Here is a 21,248-nt window from a genome sequence, read left to right as displayed (position 1 = left end):
TAATGCTTTTACCAAGACCTTTTTGAATGATGTTCTAAAATCGGTAGTTTTTTGCTTTCAACTGAAGGTAGGAATGGCATTATTGGGACGGAAAGCTGCAAAGAAACGAAAAGTAGTATTAATGCCGTTTAGTAGAAAAGTTTAGCTAAATTATCCATGACTGATTGTTTCTGAAATTATTTGACTTTAGACTAGACGAAAATTTATCATAATTATACTTTTTTCCGACTACATTTGAGAGATTTTTCCACATGATTTAAAAGATAGGATTCGCTTCTGCACCATTTTTCAAGGACATAATAGAATAAAATTTAAGTGTAACGAGACTTTTTTCCCCTAAACTTTTTCCAATCACAGCAATAATTTGTGATTTTTTTTTTAATTGAATAGTTAATTGTGATGTTATCTTGGGTCTAGTTTATTTTGCTTCTTTGGCAATCTTTAGAAGACAAGAAAAGTAAAAAGACGGCTAGACGCAGTTTGATAAGAGCGAATTTAGAAGAAGAGCAGAAGAGGAAGACGACGAAGTTGAAGGAAGAGAGAAATGAGCTTAGTTGAAATCTCCTGACTGTTTATTCACACGATGTTTTGGCCATTTATAAATAAAAGTAACAAAACAACTATATAACAGGAAAATAACTGCTACTTGTGCTAAAAATTAGCACGAGCTTATTCACCCAGCCAATTTGTCTCACTTTTGCTCAGCTACTGGTTTGACCATCTCAACAACCAAACGTGACTGAGCGTTTGCTCAACAACTCCACCAGCTTGCCACTCAACTTAATAATATATTGCACGTATCACAGTTGTATGCATGAGTATGACATTTCTTGTGCTATGCTGTTGCTCTCTACTCTGATCCTACATTTGTATACGTCGCCGCAGACTTGCATCACAGCACCAGCAAATGCTGTATGTACAATTCCTGTTCCTGTGAACTCCAAAAGTTAAAACACAAAGTGACTCCTTCAGATTTTTTGCACTGCCTGAAGAATTTCACCCTCTACCTCTTTCTCTGAATTTTTCTTTGGAGTAGATCTGATCACCTTGACCTGAAAAGTTGCCTGCACACACCTTACAAGAAAGCTCAGATACAGGAAATTGTTTCAGAAGAAATAGTTTACAAATGACATGCATCACTGAAACTTGCAACGATTAGTGTAAATTTGGGCTATATATATAATATATCGAGATGAGAAGTCAGTCTTAACCAGTACTCTAGTAGTTGGAACTTGGAAGCACAAGCTATCAGTGTTAATTGAGAATCATGCCGTTAAAATGAGTCATTGATAATCACCTTTTTATCAGAGCCAAACTGGATGCTATTGGATGGACGAAACCGAGCAGGAAAGTTCGGAGATACCCGATACCTTCGCCCTTCATTACTGCACATGAAAAGGGAAAAATATTATTGGAGAGCCCTACCAAGTTTTGAACATCGACGTCAACACCCATGCATATACTTTCAGCTTACTCGGTGATATATGTTCCATGTTCGCTCCTCAAATCTATCAGGTAGAAGGCGCCATCTTTATATCTGATATGGGCATGCATTTTGGACACCTGAGACATACAGATTAAATTAATTAAAGCACTTTCAGTTAAGCTTGAACACAGTAACATATGAAATTAATCATTTATTTTCCAGATTGAAAGGTGAGAAGCCAATAATTCACCTGGGCTGAAGGGATCACAATCGATGTTCGAGGAAAATCCTCTTGACTTTCGCTTCTGCAGTCATAATAACACACTCAATCTAATTGAATCGCATAAATATTTGCCACTCATTGATGTAAATATAAATCAATAGCAATATGGATTCACAATTATAATCATACCCAATCAAGTAGGGTTCATTCTCATCTGATCTACTTAAATAAATAGGCTGTGACACAACAGTCTCACTTCCAGATGGTACTAGCAACCACCTGCAAAATGAACAAAAGGGTACGGAAAAAGTGAATTCAGGACGCGTACAGGAATTAGAAAAGCTTTGAGGGATGATATTCACAAATAAAACGTTTATGAAACTCACTCTCCATTCATAGCACGCTCCAATGCGTCATTGTCACGTAACCATGTCCGTAGCTGGTCACTTGCCTGAAGAAATTATTGACCAACGATGGTTAGCATCTGGAGGATCTCAACCTAATTAGTAACCTCTACTGCAAATTCAGAGTTCCTTAAAGTTATAAACGCAAATATAATCGTAACAAAGCAATGAACCTTGTCGGAGAGCCTGCAACATGGAGACCTACCTTCAAGTTTTGAGCTGCGGATCGAGGAACAAAATTATATTTTCAGCCCTGCTGAAGTAAATTTATAACTCAAAGAATTTCTGAACGCTTAGCATATCTTTCGAAATCCATGACATTGACCTTGGCCCTGAGCTTCATAAAAGGACTATTCTAAAGTAACTACATTGTACGTAAAGAATTCCAATCCTGAAAAGCTAAACAAGGCCTGATGAATGAATGGTTTTATGAGATTACTACTTAGCCAAATGCTTTTACTTTAGCAATCCCAGAGAGAAGAGAGAATAAAAATCATTGAATTGAGTTTTTGAGACCACAAGTATTCTCAGAAAAAGTTAAGGATGGTAAAAATATAAACATAATTAAGAGCTAGAATGCAGAGGCGAGTAATTAATGTCTGCCAAACCTAACCTGTTGCCCCCTAAGACCCAATTAAGCATTAAGGGCATTGCTAAGTCAATGAAAAATCTGCGAACAACCCTTCCTGGATGTGGTATCCAAAACTTTGTCAAAAACTGCAAATCAAACCATCCGCGTGATAATTTTACTCTAGAATTAAATTTCAGCTACTACGTTAGTAATTGAGTAATAACAAAATAACCTACCGACAGTGGTCCAAGTCCTACACTTAAGTAACCATTGTAAGTTGACGCCATCATTGCTGCCGATCTTGCCAATCTATGGATAATGGCCACTCGCAGTCTCCTAGCACTCTCATAGCTGCATAATTTAGAAGCATGAACAATGCGAGTCGTCAATTTTAAACTACTTAGACACAACAGCCAAGACATAAGAAGATTCATCTATGATGCCCAATAACCCCATTCACAGATAACAGGTTATCCTCTACTCAAATTGTCTTGTCTTCTCTTTTTCCCAAGTTTTTTTTTTTTTTTTTTTTTTTTTCTAGCGATGTCAATTGTCTTTCAGATTATTTGGTAACCAATTCATTTGTTACCTCTTTAAAGCAGAAACTATGTCAATAGGGGTTTTGGACTCAAAGCTTTTATTACAGGCTCTCTCAAGCTCCGCTGCAAGTTGATAAGCATCCTGTAACAATGAAATAAATAATCAAATATAGACAAACAATAAAATAACCACCCAAAAAAAATAAATAAATAAAAAATGGAGATAAACAGACGATGATGAAATTAATGACTCATCAAGAGAAGGTATTCATTAAGCATTTCCATCTCAACAGGAATTCACTTGTGAAGTTATAGGTCCAACATATATGCTCACACGAAGAAACATGTTTAAACAGTTATAACTTACAGGGTTGACACATGCATGGAATTAAAAGAAAGAACGGACATAGTAAATGGTTATTTAAAAAAAATCATTTTGCATTATACCATAACAGGATATATATGCTCAGAGTGAGCTAAAAGTAACCAAAGATTTAATATATATGATTCCCGTGAAGTGAATAGTCTTTAAGGGGGATGGAGAGGCATCCAAAAAAAAAAAAGTGTACCTCAATGGCCATGCAGCCCCCTTGGCCCATATTTGGTTGCATAGCATGGACCGAGTCTCCAAGCAAAGTAACACGACTCCTTCCCCACGTGAAGGTAGGTGTCCGGTCATATATGTCACGTCGAAGAATGGCTTCGTCATCTGTAGCAAGCATCAAATCTATCACATTATCACACCAACCCTCAAATAGTTTCAGCAACCTTTCCTTTTTACCTGCCAAATTGGAGTTGAAATGAATCAAAGAAAATTAAAGATTACTGAATATGAAGGAGCATCATATTTTCAATATTTAAGTCCTTTTTAGCCTCTTGACTCTGGAATAGAATTTTTCCTAATACTGAATGCCAGCTTTTCTATTATGACCACCCTCCTTCAAATAATGTATTTTCAGAAAAGCTGGAAAATTGATATAAACTCCTATTTCACTTCACCTTGATCCATATAAAACTATATATAAAAGGCATTACAATGGAACTTAGGAGAAAAGCCTGACCTATTACAACTGCCATTTGAAGCAGATCGCAAATCTCTTACAAGCCCCTCTGTGTTGATAGGACCTCTTACACAAATCAGGATAAACTCCAGAGGCACAACATCCTTATTTACGGAATTCATTTGTGCATGCATGTTTTTACTTTCATCGTATTGGATTTAAAAATTCTTACATACTCCCTCAAATTTTAGCAGACGCAATTGTATTATTTCAAGACTAATTGTAAGTTACCAGTAACCTTTCCACTCCTAGAAGATCAGAAATCAACTGTATTAAGCGTTATACGCAGAGATACACACTTTATCACTTTAGGGTTCACTTGAATATCTTCATATGATCATTTCAAGGAGCATTCTTAAAATATATATGGAGCATCAGAAGATTATGTACCTTGGGGGCCATCCACACCACCGGATGGTTCCATGTGAAATGCGTACCACTGCATTTTTCCATCCCCAACATCAGAAGAAACAAAGTATTTTTTGTGTCCGAGAAACACTCGATACCTTCAAATTAAAAAGTTATATAAGTTTCCTAACATTAGAAATTATTAAGTTATTGATTCTAGACTTTAATAAAATGCGGACCAATTTTCACAATGTTGTAAAAGAGCCAACTTGCAACTTTGTGAAATGTTTGACATTAACGTTACAAAATCATTTTATAATGTTGTGGAAGTCACTCTCACGTTTTATTAAAGTGCGTGATCCCTTATTAGAGAAGTGAACTTGTCTTACCAATAACATAATACAGCTACATATTTAAAAGGTAAAAATAAAAAAATCAGATTCTTTTTAGACAAACCAAGGCATATAGAATGTATCTGTGGAAGAGTAGAAATGAATTGCTGAAAGTGAACTCAAACATACCCAACACTCTCAATATCGGCAGGAACATAATCTGCAGTACCAGTATAACAAGTGTACCCAGAATAGATGGCTTCCTGTGGCCCAAATAATTTCTTCCTCACCTATACAAAAGGAAACAGTTGACGGAGCAATTCTAAAATACATCGGGATAATATAACCAATTAAAACATGCATGTCAGGTGAAATTAAATTTAATATAACCATCATTTTATAGTAGCTTTTAAAATAAATACACACGTGTAATAACATCATTTATTTATTATTTGGTTCATATGATATCTAAGTATTCCATAACTTCTCTAATTCACGAATGTATCATTAATTATTCATCAAGTATACGCAAGTTAAACAATCACCAAAAGTAAGGAAAAACTTAATGCACATCATTTTCACTGTCCATCAGCAACAGCAAAATGATGCTTATATGATGATACCTTGGACCATATTCCATCAGCACCAACTAGAACATCACCAGCATAACGTTGTCCGTTCTCAAGCATTACGGAGACCTGAACTCATAAATCACTCAAATACATAACAATAAATTTCAACATAAAAAAAAAGATCGTCCAAATTTATTCCAGTAAAGCAATTAATCTGTGAGTTATTTACGATCTTTAACCAATCAGCAGCTCAATTACCTTATCTCCATGATCCATAAAATCAATAACATTACTGTCGATATCATTCCCAACTGCATGAGCTAGGATTTGTTGCAAAGTCATTCGGCTAATTACTCTTGTGACTGGAAGCCCCTTTTCTGCTGCGGGAGTGAAAGTATCAAACTTAATGTACCTGACAACCATATAGCAATTAATGCGAATGGAAGCGTACAGCTACAGCTCTCCTTCTAAGAACTTACTATATATATAACAGCTTTTAAATGAATCCCAGAAAATTGGTTAATAACGCATTCTCAACTACATCAAGTATGTTTTTTATTGCTACTAGTCTAATTACATTTACAGATGTGAGAAAAGTCCACTACTAGAGACCATATCCCAAGCTAAAACTCGAATTCATAGAATTCTGAAAATCAGTTTAACTATTTACAAGAAAAAGCAAGATCCACCGTGTCCAAATAAAGCTTAGTATTATAAGAAGTTTGCTACTTGTACCATGAAGTATAAAAAATCCGCACCCATTACCATTGAATTGGCTCAAAACTATGTTCTTTCATTCATAAAAATCTCTAATAGACACTGCAGAATGCAGACTCATATTTTAGAAATAAATGCCACAGTCAATAGAAGCAAATTAACAACTTACCAAGAACCAGAAATCCCATCTACCAAACCATTAATTCTATCACCAGTAACACACCCAGCTCTCATAACTTCCTCAGCAACATCCAAATCAATAGCTTCCAGAGCAGCCAATGCATTGCTTTGTATCTGAATTGGACCTCTGTATAGTCCCTCACCTCTTATAGCACTCATATCTTTCTCAAACACAAGTACTTCAAATCCTTTCCTTTTAGCAGCCAAAGCAAACACAAGTCCTCCAATCCCACCACCAGCCACCAAAATCGTTAATTTCTTCTTTTCACTGTCACCGTTATTAGTCAGAGACTCTGCCACTGCAGCTTTCACTTGTGTCAGGTTCCTACTTTGCCCAATTATTCTGGTCCTGAATTTGCTGTTAATACAGTGATCATAACGTGAAAATTCAATATAAGAATTTTTGTAAACGGGAACTGGGAAGTGGATTCTTGAGAAAGCAGCTGTTGAAGGATTAACTGAATTGTAGAACATAGTTGAAGCCATTCTTGTATCTCAGACGGTTTCTTTCTGCAATTTTTTTTTCCTTAATCCTCGTGGGATTGCACGTTGCTTTATTTAAAAAAATCAATTCTCTGTAGAGAATATGGAAGCTTACCTTGACAAAAAGAAAAAATTGAAACATCTTGTAAGTTGGACACTTGCACGTTGTTTTAACCGAACAGCGGATAAACAAGAAAATAGCAGCTATGCTGCCAGTTGTTATCCAAAATAAGCACTTGACAAACCCCTAAGGAAAGTGACAAAGAAAATGGGAAGCATTCGGATGAACTCAACAAGTTTAGTCCGTAGCGGCAAATCACAAGGAACCAAACTTTAGCTGCATTGGGATATTCGGTTCATCCAAATTGATAGTATCCCAAAAGGACTTGTCCTCCCAAAGCAGAAAGAATATGGAAGCAAACAGCTTGATCACCACCTTAAAACTTCACTTTCAGACTTCTTTCCTTCTCCGGCAGGTCGCCTAGCAACCATTGATCATGGCGATACACAATTTCCCACTTCATAGATTGCAGCAATGCCGGAGCAGACTCTGTCCACGCTGCGGTATATTAGACCTATTTATGTTCCTAAATTGTTTATTCCCTTTTCCTAGTTAACGGAGTCAAGAATTATGAAGGTGTCTCTAAGCCACTGCTTGCAGTGCAAGTGACAAAACTTGTGGGTGGGATTTTATTGGCTGCACAATGAACGATTCAGTTGGTATTGCCGTAATGGCACATGATTTTTACATTTTTTCTAATTCTTGATCCGAAATCTCCGGACTCCAGAGGGTTAAGTTGATTGCACATATCTAAACTTTCTGTTCTTCGCATACCTCTCTTGATCAAAAAACAAATCTCTATATACAGTCATTCAATCACTCTGCAAACCATTTTTTCATTTTACAACGAAAACATTAATTGCAAAACTATAAGCTAAATCCAATGATGAGATTGGCATAAGCAAATATTTCTTATCATCAACCACTGGTATCTCATATTCGGCGATCTGCTATTTCCAATAAATATCATAATCCCGACCAAGAACTCGATTTCCCGCTACTGGTAGATGTTAGATAAAGACTGCAGCCACCGTTGCCGCCAGAATATTTAGGAAACGCAGTTCAGTCTGAATCCCTAAAAGTGAAAGCAAGAGATTGACTTGAGCAGAGGGTAGGATATGTGATTTGGCATTGCAAATGAAGAAGATGCTATGCCACAGACGAAAAGATAAGAAAATTCTTGGAGTCTTGTAAAGAATACCCTCAGCTACTATCTTTGGAAAGCAGGGTGAGCAAAATTTTTCTTACTTGTAAAGAAGTTCGTATGGTAATTGAGGGGCGAAGCAAAAAATTCATTAAAAGAGCGGCTAAGTTTTATTATAATGCCATTTAAAAAACTTAATATAAAAAGTATCAAAATTCTAATTCTCCTTTGAATGTTTTCATCTAATACATAATAATGTTATATTAAAAAACACTATTAGTGGTTTAACTAGTTAATACCAATACTAAGTCATAAATTAAATTAAGGTTTTTAAAATAGGTATAGTATAGTAATTAGTTATCAATTATGGTTATTTGACAGGGAATTAATAAGTTAATGAAAGGAAGACAAGAAAAATTGTTTTAACATAAATGAGAAACTCTAGTTCTTGAGAAAAGAAAGAGGGAAATTTACACAACTCTTCTTGACCTATATGTTAGATCGGAGGTAAATCATGCAGTTTGATAATTAAAACTCATGATACAAACTTAATTCATGAATATATAAAAATGGCCTTGGGTCTGTATTATAAAAGTATAATAACATTTGTGTCTCATACAAAAATATATTCGAACTTTGCTCACTTCACATTTCACTATATACACATACATCATAAATATTTACATATTAATATAAAAGTGCTCAAAATGTAAGTCGTGCAGCAATATGTGTTGTGACCCAACCTCAATTGATTGAAAATTGAATTGCACGAAACCTAGGGGAAATTTGGGAGAAATGGGGTACATAAGAAAATAATGAGCTTGCGGCTCATAATCATATAGCATAACTCTACCGTGAACACATTACATAAGCAAACATAAAATCACACACACATATATGACAAAACGACACCAAATAATACCTAGGAAAAATAACTCTTAATACTCACCAAGATCATCATTGCATGAGTAAAATGGGGAAAAAACCTCTAAATATCCAATAAGATTTAATTACATCGCACATGTGGAGTAATCTAACTCTTAATACGCATGCGCAGAGCTTATGGGGAATGATACACATATGGTGACTGGCAATCACATCTCATGACTTAATGAAATATATAATATGTGTATATATAATCATAACATTATATTAAATCATACTACCAAGTATAAATGCTTCATAGAATATATAACAATAATAATAATATCCACTCGCATCTCCTGTTTCACTTCAGAGTTCGTTGGAGCTCTTGCGGATTTTTGGATTCTCGGATTTCTCTTAAAATATAGGGCTAAAAAATTAATTATTAGAATTGATATAAAAACTTATGCATATGACATAAATTAAATTATAACTGCTTAAATTTCATAAATCTATTACCCACTATCTCACTGGATATAGATCTAACTACCCAATTTTATTTCTTGCAATATTTCTCTCAATTCCTCTTTTCAACTTCTTTCCCACTCTCACCTTCTTAATTTTCTTTTTCTTCTTTTTCCTTTCGTTTTTCTTTTTCCTCACTCTTGGCTTCCCTCTTTTCGTTTATTTATTTTCTTCTCTTTTCTCTTTTCCACTTTCCTATTTCTTTTCCATTTTCCTTTGTTTGCTCTCGACCCTCCAATTAATAAATGACGCAGCTGTCAAAATTTTGCATTGGCTGTTTTCAACTTAATAAGCCACGTGTGGCTTTTTCATGCACAAGCTGCACTTGCCTAGGTTCTATGTTTTCGACTTTCGGAGGGGAAACCCCACTGCAGCAAGAAGTGGTCCTGCAAACAAGTTTGCTAGGAAGCTAACTCTGTTTCCTGGAGCAGAAAAAGGGAGTATTGACATTGAAGCTTGCCTTTTACCGAGACGTTTGCAGGCAAAGGGAAATGATGCAAAGTTAATGGGTATTCTCACCACTAAGCTAATCTTAGTACGAAAACAAGATATTGGAATGGATGCATGTTTGGCTACTAATTGATTAACATTAACAATGCTTGATCAATTGATTGTAATTTTATGCTATCGTTCTAAGAGGCCAGAATCCATCAGACCTGCAAAGTTTATCTACCCAGCATTTTCTCTGATCTCGCAGGTGTTCAGCTAAGACTTCTCTTGTCACAAGACTCGTGCCTAAGCTACAACATTTGCGGACTAGCTAGACTATGAGACGGACAATATATATCTGACTTGGGACTCAATCTCACGTCTAACACCACCCTTCAAGCTTGAATGCGAGAGCAGAATATTCGAACACCATAGGCACTCTTTTCAGGAAATGATTTACTTGTTCAAACTATGTAGAAATCTAATAAAAGGCTGTGTTGCAAATCCTTGAAAATGCTCCTTCGGTGTAGAATTCCCATTCACAACAAACAATACCTCACAATGTGAAAAATCAACTGAATCTTTGCGACTTACCTGATACCCTTGTCCGACATTGAGCAACACTTTGCAATCTGTGGCATCTCGGTAATAAGACCAACCTGAAAGCAATTGTTTCTTTATGCCAATTTATTCGGTGGTGGATTGAAGTAGCAGTCATCTGGTAGGCATCTGTATCTAAAATCTGAGATTTAGAAAACTCACTCTTCCTTAACAAGTTGTCCAGCAAAAATGCTATAAATAACTAACAAAAATTAAATTTTCAAGGGTTCTCGCGGATGTTAACACATAACTTACAGCATTGTAAAATCTAAATATGCTTTTGAAGTCCACATAGAACTTTGTGTACGTGTTCGCACCCTAATATTTTCATATATTTCAAATACTTAAAAAAATAGTTTAAATTCAAATGTGATAAAACCATAAAGTTTAAAATACATTTTTATTAGACCATCTTGTATAAGACTTTCCCTAACTGCCCTACTAATAATTTTAACCCAAAAAAAAAAAAAATTACCAATCATTTTTCAGACGTGTTTTGAAATTGATAAGGAATAAAAATTATTTTGCAAAAAAGAAAAATGAAAATTTCGTAGGTGCTAGTGCGCTAGAGCCTAGAAGGGTGTATAAAATTTGTACAGTAAATAATTCAAACTCCTTTCCCCCCAATGTATTTACTTGTTCAAAAGTTTCCATTCGGTTCACACGCACTCCCTCACGCGTTTCACAACGATCAATATTTAATTAAACCAAATTATTACAAGAAAAAACAAAAAACACAAACTAAAAGGCCCAAATAAAATTTTGAAAAAAAAAGAAAATCAAACCAAAACAAATTAAAATAGAAAGAAAATTTGAGGGCGAGGTAGATGTTAGCGTTAGGGTTTCAAGCCGACGCGCCAAATCCTCTCAGAAACCCTACATTCTTGTTCGGCATTGTATCTGAATGTATCGGATCTTGATCCGGACCCGCATTGCCGATTTCGGTTCGAACTGCCATGGCCTCGAAGGCATCGCCTTCTGCCTCTCCTAACAGATCGGAGCCTCTCAAAAGCTCTTCGGTATTTGATTTTGAATTTTATTTTTCTGGAAAGTCTTTTCAGAAAATGCATGTCAAAGTCGTCGATAATGCTCATCTGTAAACCTTTTTCAGAATTTCATGTCAAAGTCGTCGATAATGCTCATCTGTTAACCTTTTTCAGTATTTTCTTCTTTCGTTACGTGTTGTAGCTGATATTTGAAAGACTTATATCTGCATTCGTTCTTAGCGGATGATTTGACCTAATTATGATTTTTTTGGCGCTTGATACTGGACAATTTGGTGCATTACGTGGAGAATACTGAAAATTGTCGTTGAATTTACTTTATTTTGGGATTTCAGAATGCATCTGTGGATGATTTAACGGAAATTGCATAAATGAAATGTAGAAAAAAATTATAAATGGAATGAAAAAAAACAGAAGAACGTGCATTGACTTTTAAACATAGGTGATCTCTATTTGAGTTTAATACTTTTATCTGCTAATTTTTTACTACTGAATGATTTGTTGATTATTGTATGATAAGCAATACTTTACATTGCAATGCAAGCGGAAAATTCTGTTTTTTGCTATGTCTTCTTTTGGTTTTGTATTATGATTTCATTTTCTGTAAACTTTTGGTTCTTGAAGTTGTTCTATAGTGTTGTTTACCCTTTTAGCAGCTCTTTCAACCTTTTGTTCAATCATTTGATCTGTTGAATTCTTACAGTTGACAAAAACAGAAAATGGAACTCTGACTCGTAAGGAGATTTTATCTGTTATTGATTGTTTAAAGAATCAGGTTGCTGCTGACCATTTTGTTTCCGTTCAGGTGCATTTTTACTGCACGAATTCACTGTTGATTTAACTAGCATTCTTTTTTATATAGTCCTCATAACATGTTAGTTAATTCATTTCCTCTTTTTTTTTTCCTCAGAGAAGGGTGGAAAAAAATAGGCAAAAGTTGATTGGTGTTACAAATCATCTGTATAGACTATCATTGGAGAGAAGAAACAACCAAACAATAAATACACATGGTAGTGTAGATTTACTAACAAAGAGGCAAAGAGAAGCGCTTGGTGTGCAAAACGGTATTGATGTAAGTAGTGGGGATAGAGATAGTCACATATCTCAGGAAGATGGTTATGCTTCTACCGCAGTTTATGGATCTAGTAACCCTACCAAGAATATTATTCGTCCTATTAAGCTCAATGACAATAAAAGATTACCTCCTTATACCACATGGATATTTTTAGACAGGTAATTTTGAATCACATTGTATTTTGCGTACTTACTGTTGAGCTAATATTCCTAGTTTTCTGTATACTTCTTCTTTACATACGTCTTGATTGTGAATTATTTCCATTGTACGTTGGTACGTTCTTGTCTATTTCTATACCTGACTGTAAAGTGCACAAGGTCAATCTCCTTTGGATTGCAACTTAACAATCATGTTGAAAAACCATAACATCTTGTAGAGAATTTTGATCTGGTTGCTGATAACGAGGTTGAGTGATGTACTCAACCAAGAGGTTTTGGGGTTCAAATTCCCTTGGGGGCTACCTATTTAAGACATCTATTTTTCCTGGATGCCAAGATTTTATGGCATGTTTGGCTTGAAAAAATGAAAGGAGAGGAAAGAAATAAGGAGAAAAGAGATGAATTCCTTTTCAAACTGAACAATGAAATTGAGTCCCTCATTTTCTCTCTGCCTCTCTCCATTCCCCTCCTCTCCTCTCATTTCTTCCAACTGAACATAGGCATATAGTCCGGCAATAGTCGTTAGTTTAGAACTCGGTAAATGTAGAAAGGTCGAGGGATTTCTCGGTACACGGCATGAGAGCCAAACTGGGTTGAGCTTGACTTAAATTTTAGACAAAAAGAGCCTAAATGATTGGCAAGTAAGCATGAATTTTTTATTTTTTTTAAATGATGGCACAACATGGTACAAAACTCTTAGTTATTGGCTAGTTATATTACTTGTGAAAAAAAAAAGGAAAAAAATGAAAATTGCTGAGTTTTGTCTTAAATTTTTTTGGTCTTGCTATTTTATTTTTACAAATTATATTGTTATTCTCCCTTTTTAAGTCCTTGTCTCATTAAAACTTTTTTTTCAAGTTTAAATTCTTTAATATTCACGTTTTAATAGTAGAATACAAGTAAAATAATTAAAATTCTATACTTTGTTTTTCTCCAATTACTTCTATGTTCTACTTCAATCATTGACTGTCTAAAAATAAATTTGGTATGGGATACTTAGGAGTTTTTGTTTATTGATATTCCATTTATCTTTGGTACCTTTATCTGACAGATTGAAACATACTTTTGCCTACTCTTCAGACTTTTCTTCTATTGGATTGTTCAGGATAGGCATTTTTTTACTAAAAACAACTAGAATATTCTCATTTCTGCAATGGAGCTGCTAGAAAATCTGTGTGCTGGACATGCAATGCTGTACATCCAAAATATATTTGTGAAATACTATTACTTATGTAAACATAGTCCATCTCCTTAATTGAGAGTTTATTTAAGTTGTATAATAATTTTGGTGCAGAAATCAAAGAATGACTGAGGATCAATCGGTGATGAGTCGAAGGAGAATTTATTATGACCAAAATGGTGGTGAAGCACTAATCTGCAGTGACAGCGAGGAGGAAGTAATTGAGGAAGAGGAAAAGAAAGATTTTGTGGATTCTGAAGATTATATTCTGCGGTTCGTATAATTAACTACCAATATAAATTTGGCATCTTTTCTTAATTCCTTTTTTTTTTATAATGAATTATATAGGAGTACTTTCAGTTGTTATTCAGATCACTGTTTGTCTACTAAGATTTGCTCTACGCAACTTAACTTCTTTACATTCTCCTCTTTCTTATTAAGTGCTTCACCTGAACTCTATGCTCATTCAAGTCCTTGCACTAACTGCTTGAATTAGCTTCATGACAGCTTCTCTTCTCTTGGATCTCTAATCAGTTTGATTCTTCTATGATTGCCTCTCCATCCCAGTTTGTCATGGCTCTCTAGTTAATTTCTCTTCTTTATGTTCTTGTTACTAGCAAGGGTCATCATTGCACCTGACTTTTTACCTGATTGAAAGAAGTTATTCTTTCAAGGTTTCTCTTTATGGACTATGACAGCATGCCATATGTTCTTGAAGAAACAGACAATTGGTAGTTGCGGGCATCATTTAATTTCAAGCTTGTTGGCTTGGGTACTTTTGAAATTTTTGCTTATTTGTTGCCAGGCATATCAATCCTGTTTGGCTTTAGTTCGCTATATCCAGTTTTTATATCTTAGAACCTTGTTTTCTGAAACAATTCTCATTTCTGTCACTGCCCATTCCAAATTATTCAGTTAGGAACTCAGGTTTTATTTTACATATTGCAAAATGTTATACGAAGTCTTGTCTTTAACTAATTGTTCTTTATATTTTCAATTTTGAAATTACTAGCATGACTATTAAAGAAGTTGGTTTATCTGATGCCACGCTGGAATCACTGGCCCAATGTTTCTCCAGAAGCCCTTCTGAAGTCAAGGTATGCCCTTCTGTCCCACTATATTAGTGGTCTGTGTTTTGGTGCATTTTAGTTTGAATGAATTAGCATATTTCTTTGCTATTGTTTTCTCAACCATTTATTATCTGATAAAAACTGGTCATAGTGTAAGCTTTGGTCCAGCCGTTTCCCATTTGCTTTGTGCTGGCTTTACAGAGATATGAAACACCGTCAAACATCTTATACAGGCAAGATATGAAATTTTGTCGAAGGAAGAGAGTGCTGTAGGGGGCTCTAACAATGGGAATGATGAGCACACTATGAATAACTTTCTTGTAAAAGACCTTGAAGCAGCTCTGGATTCTTTTGACAACCTGTTTTGTCGCCGATGTCTTGTAAGAACCACACATCCATTTAGATTATGTTGTTTTGCTCCATTTTCGCACAGCTAAGTCCATTGCTCTTTTCTTTGAATTTGCAGGTCTTTGATTGCAGGTTACATGGATGTTCACAGGATCTTGTCTTTCCGGTAAGTAGATTTTATAACTCACTGTTAAATGTTTATATGATTTGCTTGCCAGATTCTAATATTTTCTTGGTAAAATATTCTCAGGCTGAGAAACAACCTCTGTGGTACCATCTAGACGAGGGAAATGTACCATGTGGACCACATTGTTATCGATCGGTATGTGCTGGGTGTTTCATTGATATGATTTATGTGGCTTGGGTTGTCTTCTTGAAGAATAGGAAAACAGTGTATTAAGTAGCTTCATATTCACTGTCAGGTTCTCAAGTCAGAAAGAAATGCTACAGCGTGCTCACCCTTGAATGGTGATATCAAAGAAAAATTCATCTCTTCATCTGATGGTGCTGGGGCTCAGACATCATCTAGGAAGAAATTTTCTGGTCCTGCTAGAAGGGTGAAGTCCCACCAAAGTGAAAGTGCTTCTTCAAATGCAAAAAACCTTTCAGAAAGCAGTGATTCAGAGGTTGGGCAGAGGCAGGACACCGCTTTTACTCACCACTCATCACCCTCAAAGAGTAAGCTTGTAGGGAAAGTTGGAATCTGCAAGAGGAAGAGCAAGCGAGTTGCTGAGCGCGCTCTAGTTTGCAAGCAAAAGAAACAGAAGAAAACGGCAGCTTTTGATTTGGATTCTGTTGCGAGTGGAGGTGTTTTGCCCAGCGACATGAAACTTAGGTCAACTTCTCGCAAAGAAAATGAAGATGCTAATTCCTCTTCACATAAGCATGCAAAATCTTCATCCTCTGGGAAGACCAGGAAGAAGGAAATGCAAATTCAGGACAGCCGCAATTTGATGCATGTCAGAGTTCCCCTTGGCTCGTCACAGGAGATCATTTCTAATCCACCTGCAATCAGCACTAATGACTCCTTGAGAAAAGACGAGTTTGTGGCTGAAAACATGTGTAAACAAGAACTAAGTGATGAGAAATCTTGGAAAACTATTGAAAAAGGCCTCTTTGATAAAGGTGTTGAAATTTTTGGCAGGAACAGGTCAGTGGTTCAGATCTATATTCTGCCCTATTCAACTTTTTGCTTCCTCCTTCCATTAAATCATTTTTTGATATTAAGGTTGGAGATGAATCTCGTTTTGTGCAATTCTGATTTGACCATTTATGATGAAAGTTCTAACTTACTCTTACCTCTTTAGTGGGAAATAATTTGTGTTCAATAGATTCTTGTACAAAAAAGGAAAATGACCATCATTGAACTCAATGATATTTGAAAGCTAACGTTTTTCAAATATTCCTTTACATCATGAAGTTATATACTAATTAATTTGGTTTTGTATTTGCTGTTTCCATGCACAAGCTGTTTGGTTGGCAACTGTAAAACTCTGTTGCTAAATACAGCAATACTCTTTTCCCTTGTCTGATGCTTAGTTTGAAATCTTCACAGCATTTTGCATCTTCAGTCCTTATGCATTATTTCCAAGAAATTTTGCTCCCTGCCAGTTTATTGATCTTTCCGTCTAATAGATAGTCTTATTTTCCTGACAGCTGTCTGATAGCCAGAAACCTATTAAATGGTTTGAAGACTTGTTGGGAGGTTTTCCAGTATATGACTTGCTCTGAGAATAAACTATTTTGCCAAGCAGGTGATGCTGCAACTTCTCTTCTTGAAGGCTATTCAAAGTTTGATTTTAATGGAACTACGGTTAGTATTGTGATGTTGTGATTATATAGTCCTAGAAAACTGTACTTTCTTGTCTCTAAGAACTAATCTTTTTTGTTTCTTTTTCATTTTGTGCTGGTGTATTTAAATGAACACTAGGGTAACAATGAAGTGAGAAGAAGATCAAGATATTTACGTAGGAGGGGTAGAGTTCGTCGCTTGAAGTATACTTGGAAGTCTGCTGCTTACCATTCAATTAGGAAACGGATCACTGAGAGAAAAGATCAGCCATGCCGGCAGTACAATCCTTGTGGCTGCCAAACTGCTTGTGGAAAGCAATGTCCTTGCCTTCTAAATGGAACCTGCTGTGAAAAGTACTGTGGGTAGGCCCTTATTCCCTTGTAGCTCAGACAAATCGAACGTCAAGCTTTTTTTCTTTTGCATTCCCAGATTTTGCAATGGGAAATGGCATAATACTAAAGTTTCCTTTGAAGAAGGCAGCATTCATCCCAACTTTTTGGTATTTAACTTTGTATGTGCATCATGGGAATGCATGTAGACATTTGTTGATGCTTGACTTTTTCTCACTGCAATTTTGGCAATTATGGTTTTTGTATGGAGATGGTTTCTTGTGAGTTGTGTAGATATTATATACGCTATGGTGACTGTTATGATGCATGAATATCCTAATTTAAGATTATATATTGATCTAGATGTCCCAAGAGCTGCAAAAATCGGTTCAGAGGCTGTCATTGCGCTAAAAGTCAATGTCGCAGTCGTCAGTGTCCATGTTTTGCTGCTGACCGGGAATGTGATCCAGATGTTTGTAGGAACTGTTGGATCAGGTGAGTTTTAATTTTGGATGCTAAATTTTCATTCAAACACTGACTAAAAATATCCTTTGACGTTTCTGATTAATCAGAATGCAGTTTGAAATTATAAGATCGATAATGCATGACTAATGTATTAAGCTGACCTATCTGTGGGTTTGTTGATTGAAGTATTCTCAATTTTAAGGTGCTTTTAGAAAGACTGACTTTTTGTACTTGTGTCATTTTATTACAATTAGATTAATCAGTATTACGAAAGAGAATTGTTTCTGCTTATAATGGGTCACAGAGGAATTGAGAATTTCCCTATTGAAAATTGTTTCTGCTTCCTGAAGAGATATATCTTTCCTTTCGTGGGTGGTTTTTGAGGGTAGAGATGCCTTCTTTTTCCATTTTTCTTATATTTTCCCTTGGATAGAAAGTTAAATATATTTTTACTTTTAGAGAGCTTTAGCATCTCAAATGGTAGTTATTCATGGAACTTCCTCAAATTGGGAGTGAATGGATGTCATGGCCTTCAGACAGTTTGGTATCTTAAATTTTCCACTAGAAGAATCTATTGGATTGGACATCATATTGCCTAAGAGCCTTCATTCTAAGTTTAAATGTGCTGTGTTGGTATTCCTTTTTACTTCTCATACAATCTGTTGTTTGAGCTTTCTAAATTGGTTTTGCAGTTGTGGTGATGGTAGTCTTGGGGTTCCTGACCAAAAAGGTGATAACTATGAATGTAGGAATATGAAGCTTCTGCTCAAACAACAACAAAGGGTAATTGCTTTTTGATTTCTCCATTTCTTTATTCTTTGATTATTGTCTTTACACACTGATGAATGTTTTTGAACTCTTAAGATATTCTCCTAATATTTTCTTACACGTGCTGGCTCGGGGTAAATTTTATTTTGGCTAAAGGGCTCCAGTTTTTATACAAGCATCTAATATTGATCTGTTTAAACTGCTCAATTTTGGGATTTCTTCACTTGAAGCAATATTATTTGTTCAATTTTCTACTTCAGTCATTGACCAATAGAGAATTACTTGTTTATTCTGGTCATAACTGTAAAATATAGATGTGATGCCCCTCTCCTGTAAATCAAACTGGAATAGTCTTTTTTGTGTTCTTCTGATGAAGTCATCAGAAATAAATGTCGATTACAGATTTATTAAAACTATTCACCTCTGCCAATTTTTAGATTTAGTGGTAAATTAAGTATATAGTAAAATTGTTGAACCTGTTTTTATAGCCTGTGAGAGAATTGATTTGTCCTGTACACTGTGTGGACAATTCCAGATATGTGATGATTCAACTTAATAATTTTAAGCGGCAATGTTTCAGTTTAGTTGAAGTCTCAAGTCTTTTCCCTTTTTTTTTTAAAAAAAAAGTGTATTTGCTTGTGTGTGATATTCTTTTCCTATGCTTTGTTTTTCTTGTTCTTTGTATTTTGGCCTTTATCGATACTGGAGGTTGATACTGAAAATTCTATGGTATGTTTGCTGTTACTTGGGTCTAATTCTCATATATACGTGTACAGGTTTTACTTGGAAGATCCGATGTTTCTGGGTGGGGAGCTTTCTTAAAGGTAATATTCAGTTTTAATATCAGCTGAATCAATAAAGGGAAGCAGACTTGATGTGCTTGGTTTTCTTCTTGCTGCTGAAATTTTGATCTGCTCTCAGAATAGTGTTGGAAAGCATGAATACCTTGGTGAATACACTGGCGAGCTGATTTCTCATCGGGAGGCTGACAAGCGTGGGAAAATATATGATCGTGAAAATTCATCATTTCTCTTCAATCTGAATGATCAGGCAACATACATTGCCCATTTGTATTTTGACTAACTTCTTTTGTTTTGCACTTAAGTGATAGTCAGTCCATAAATTCATAAATCCACTTGTGTGCAGTTTGTTCTTGATGCTTATCGGAAGGGTGATAAACTGAAATTTGCCAATCATTCTCCTGATCCAAACTGCTATGCAAAGGTAATCAACCATTTGTCTAGTAGTAATACCTCAACCTGTTTCTCTAAACCAAAAGGTTATGTTGATGTTGTATGATTAGATTCTAGAAAGTACTGGAGCAACGCATTTCATGTAGTGTGCCAATTCTAAGTTCGTGCTCATTGTTTGGCAGGTCATCATGGTTGCGGGAGACCACCGTGTTGGCATCTTTGCCAAGGAGCGAATTAGTGCCGGAGAGGAACTGTTTTATGACTATCGTTATGAGCCAGACAGAGCTCCTGCTTGGGCTAGGAAGCCTGAAGCATCTGGTTCAAAAAAGGAGGAAGGTGGTCCTTCAAGTGGTCGTGCCAAGAAGCTTGCTTAGTATGAGCATTTATTTTTAACTTAAAATCAAATTTTATCATTCTTTTTACAGGTAGAAGCATCGCTTTCATTGATCTTAGGGAAAATGTGTATTCTCTTATCATTTTGTTGTTGGAGATGCCGAGATGCCATTGTCGTCTCCATTGATAATCTATTCAATTCTAACTTTAGATTCATGTTAATTCCAATGCAGCTTGTCCGACAACATTTCAAAATATAGTTTATTGGAGTAATATGATTTAACATCAGAATTTCTTCTAATAGTGGAATATAATAACCCCCCAAAAAAAAAGTTGTATTAGCATGAATCATATTACGCTGGCATCATTGGTAGGAGACCTGGAATCCATATGAAGCTTGGGTAGCCACTCCCAGAGAGGAAAGGCTCAATACACATTTGGAGAAATCAACTCCAACAAGATGTTTCAGAGGAACTTTAAGGTGAGGTGGAGAGGTGAAATTTATAAACCACGTAAAAGTAAATAATATCGAATCTTTTTTTTTTTTTTTTAATGTGAATCATTTTTTTTTTTTTTTGAAAAAAAAACCTTAAGTGTTACCAAGATTTTTGAGTTGGAGAAATAAGAGAATTCCATGGAATATACATTCCATGAAAAAGATTACATTAGATTTGTGGTGGACCAATTCAAAACGCAAATATTTCTTATGATATATTATATTCCTATTCAGCCCGCCAAACTATATTTAATTACTGATATTCAACTAAATAGATTTCCTACCGAAGAAATTAAGCGGCTACACATTTTTAACATTGTGACATGTAATGTACTTAACAAATGTCGTGCAAAGCTTGCTGCTTCGACAATAACTAAGGACTAAGCAGTCGTAAATGCGTCATGGCAAAGGCAACAAAACCAATCGTTAAACAACCTGCTGTTTTGGAGGCACAGCAAATACAACATGAGAATTGAGATGAAGATCGCATTGCGGCTTGCGCCAACGGCAACCTACCCCACCACGTGAGAGGCACTGAACATAACTTCCCAATTGTGA

The 21,248-nt window shown here is 35.5% G+C and overlaps 2 protein-coding genes across 3 annotated transcripts; one reads left to right on the top strand and one right to left on the bottom strand.

The window, feature by feature from the left end:
* Nucleotides 1-528: 528 nt before the first annotated feature.
* LOC102619293 (zeaxanthin epoxidase, chloroplastic-like) lies at nucleotides 529-8,152 on the bottom strand. The gene is made up of 17 exons (XM_052444118.1): nucleotides 6,363-8,152; nucleotides 5,735-5,888; nucleotides 5,528-5,602; nucleotides 5,094-5,194; nucleotides 4,615-4,730; nucleotides 3,733-3,944; nucleotides 3,214-3,305; nucleotides 2,861-2,975; nucleotides 2,667-2,770; nucleotides 2,227-2,272; nucleotides 2,036-2,100; nucleotides 1,839-1,928; nucleotides 1,677-1,731; nucleotides 1,475-1,563; nucleotides 1,298-1,385; nucleotides 1,008-1,064; nucleotides 529-931 (listed from the first exon to the last, which is right to left on the bottom strand). Exons 1-17 carry the CDS (start codon nucleotides 6,857-6,859, stop codon nucleotides 893-895), a joined length of 1,995 nt encoding a protein of 664 aa, XP_052300078.1. The 5' UTR covers nucleotides 6,860-8,152; the 3' UTR covers nucleotides 529-892.
* Nucleotides 8,153-11,209: 3,057 nt separating this feature from the next.
* Nucleotides 11,210-20,422, top strand: LOC102618782 (histone-lysine N-methyltransferase CLF). 2 transcript variants are annotated; one of them, XM_006494386.4, is made up of 17 exons: nucleotides 11,210-11,498; nucleotides 12,187-12,288; nucleotides 12,394-12,716; nucleotides 14,011-14,169; nucleotides 14,909-14,993; nucleotides 15,200-15,346; nucleotides 15,433-15,480; nucleotides 15,565-15,636; nucleotides 15,737-16,464; nucleotides 16,971-17,127; nucleotides 17,245-17,468; nucleotides 17,799-17,930; nucleotides 18,593-18,683; nucleotides 19,445-19,492; nucleotides 19,590-19,718; nucleotides 19,815-19,892; nucleotides 20,044-20,422. In XM_006494386.4, exons 1-17 carry the CDS (start codon nucleotides 11,436-11,438, stop codon nucleotides 20,233-20,235), a joined length of 2,778 nt encoding a protein of 925 aa, XP_006494449.2. In that variant the 5' UTR covers nucleotides 11,210-11,435; the 3' UTR covers nucleotides 20,236-20,422. The 2 variants fall into 2 exon arrangements, with proteins under 2 accessions (XP_006494449.2, XP_024949776.2); XM_025094008.2 differs by lacking the exons at nucleotides 11,210-11,498; nucleotides 12,187-12,288; nucleotides 12,394-12,716; nucleotides 14,011-14,169 and having other exon boundaries at nucleotides 15,168-15,346.
* The last annotated feature ends 826 nt before the right edge of the window (nucleotides 20,423-21,248 follow it).

The sequence above is a fragment of the Citrus sinensis genome, chromosome 7 (genome assembly GCF_022201045.2).
Source record: "Citrus sinensis cultivar Valencia sweet orange chromosome 7, DVS_A1.0, whole genome shotgun sequence".
NCBI lineage: Eukaryota > Viridiplantae > Streptophyta > Magnoliopsida > Sapindales > Rutaceae > Citrus > Citrus sinensis.
The sequence above is the reverse complement of the archived record's forward strand: the minus strand, read 5'-3'. Positions and strand labels throughout refer to the sequence as shown.

What these genes read in the sequence shown, in the direction of transcription:
- LOC102619293 (XM_052444118.1), bottom strand. Translation starts at nt 6,859, where the DNA reads ATGGCTTCAACTATGTTCTACAATTCAGTTAATCCTTCAACAGCTGCT. An exon ending in TGGGTCTTAGGGGGCAACAG is followed by an intron (nt 2,273 to 2,666) that starts GTTAGGTTTGGC and finishes CTCGATCCGCAG; the next exon opens with CTCAAAACTTGAAGGTAGGT. An exon ending in AGTTTGGCTCTGATAAAAAG is followed by an intron (nt 1,065 to 1,297) that starts GTGATTATCAAT and finishes AGGTGTGTGCAG; the next exon opens with GCAACTTTTCAGGTCAAGGT.
- LOC102618782 (XM_006494386.4), top strand. Translation starts at nt 11,436, where the DNA reads ATGGCCTCGAAGGCATCGCCTTCTGCCTCTCCTAACAGATCGGAGCCT. An exon ending in ACATGGATATTTTTAGACAG is followed by an intron (nt 12,717 to 14,010) that starts GTAATTTTGAAT and finishes ATTTTGGTGCAG; the next exon opens with AAATCAAAGAATGACTGAGG. An exon ending in GACCACATTGTTATCGATCG is followed by an intron (nt 15,637 to 15,736) that starts GTATGTGCTGGG and finishes ATTCACTGTCAG; the next exon opens with GTTCTCAAGTCAGAAAGAAA.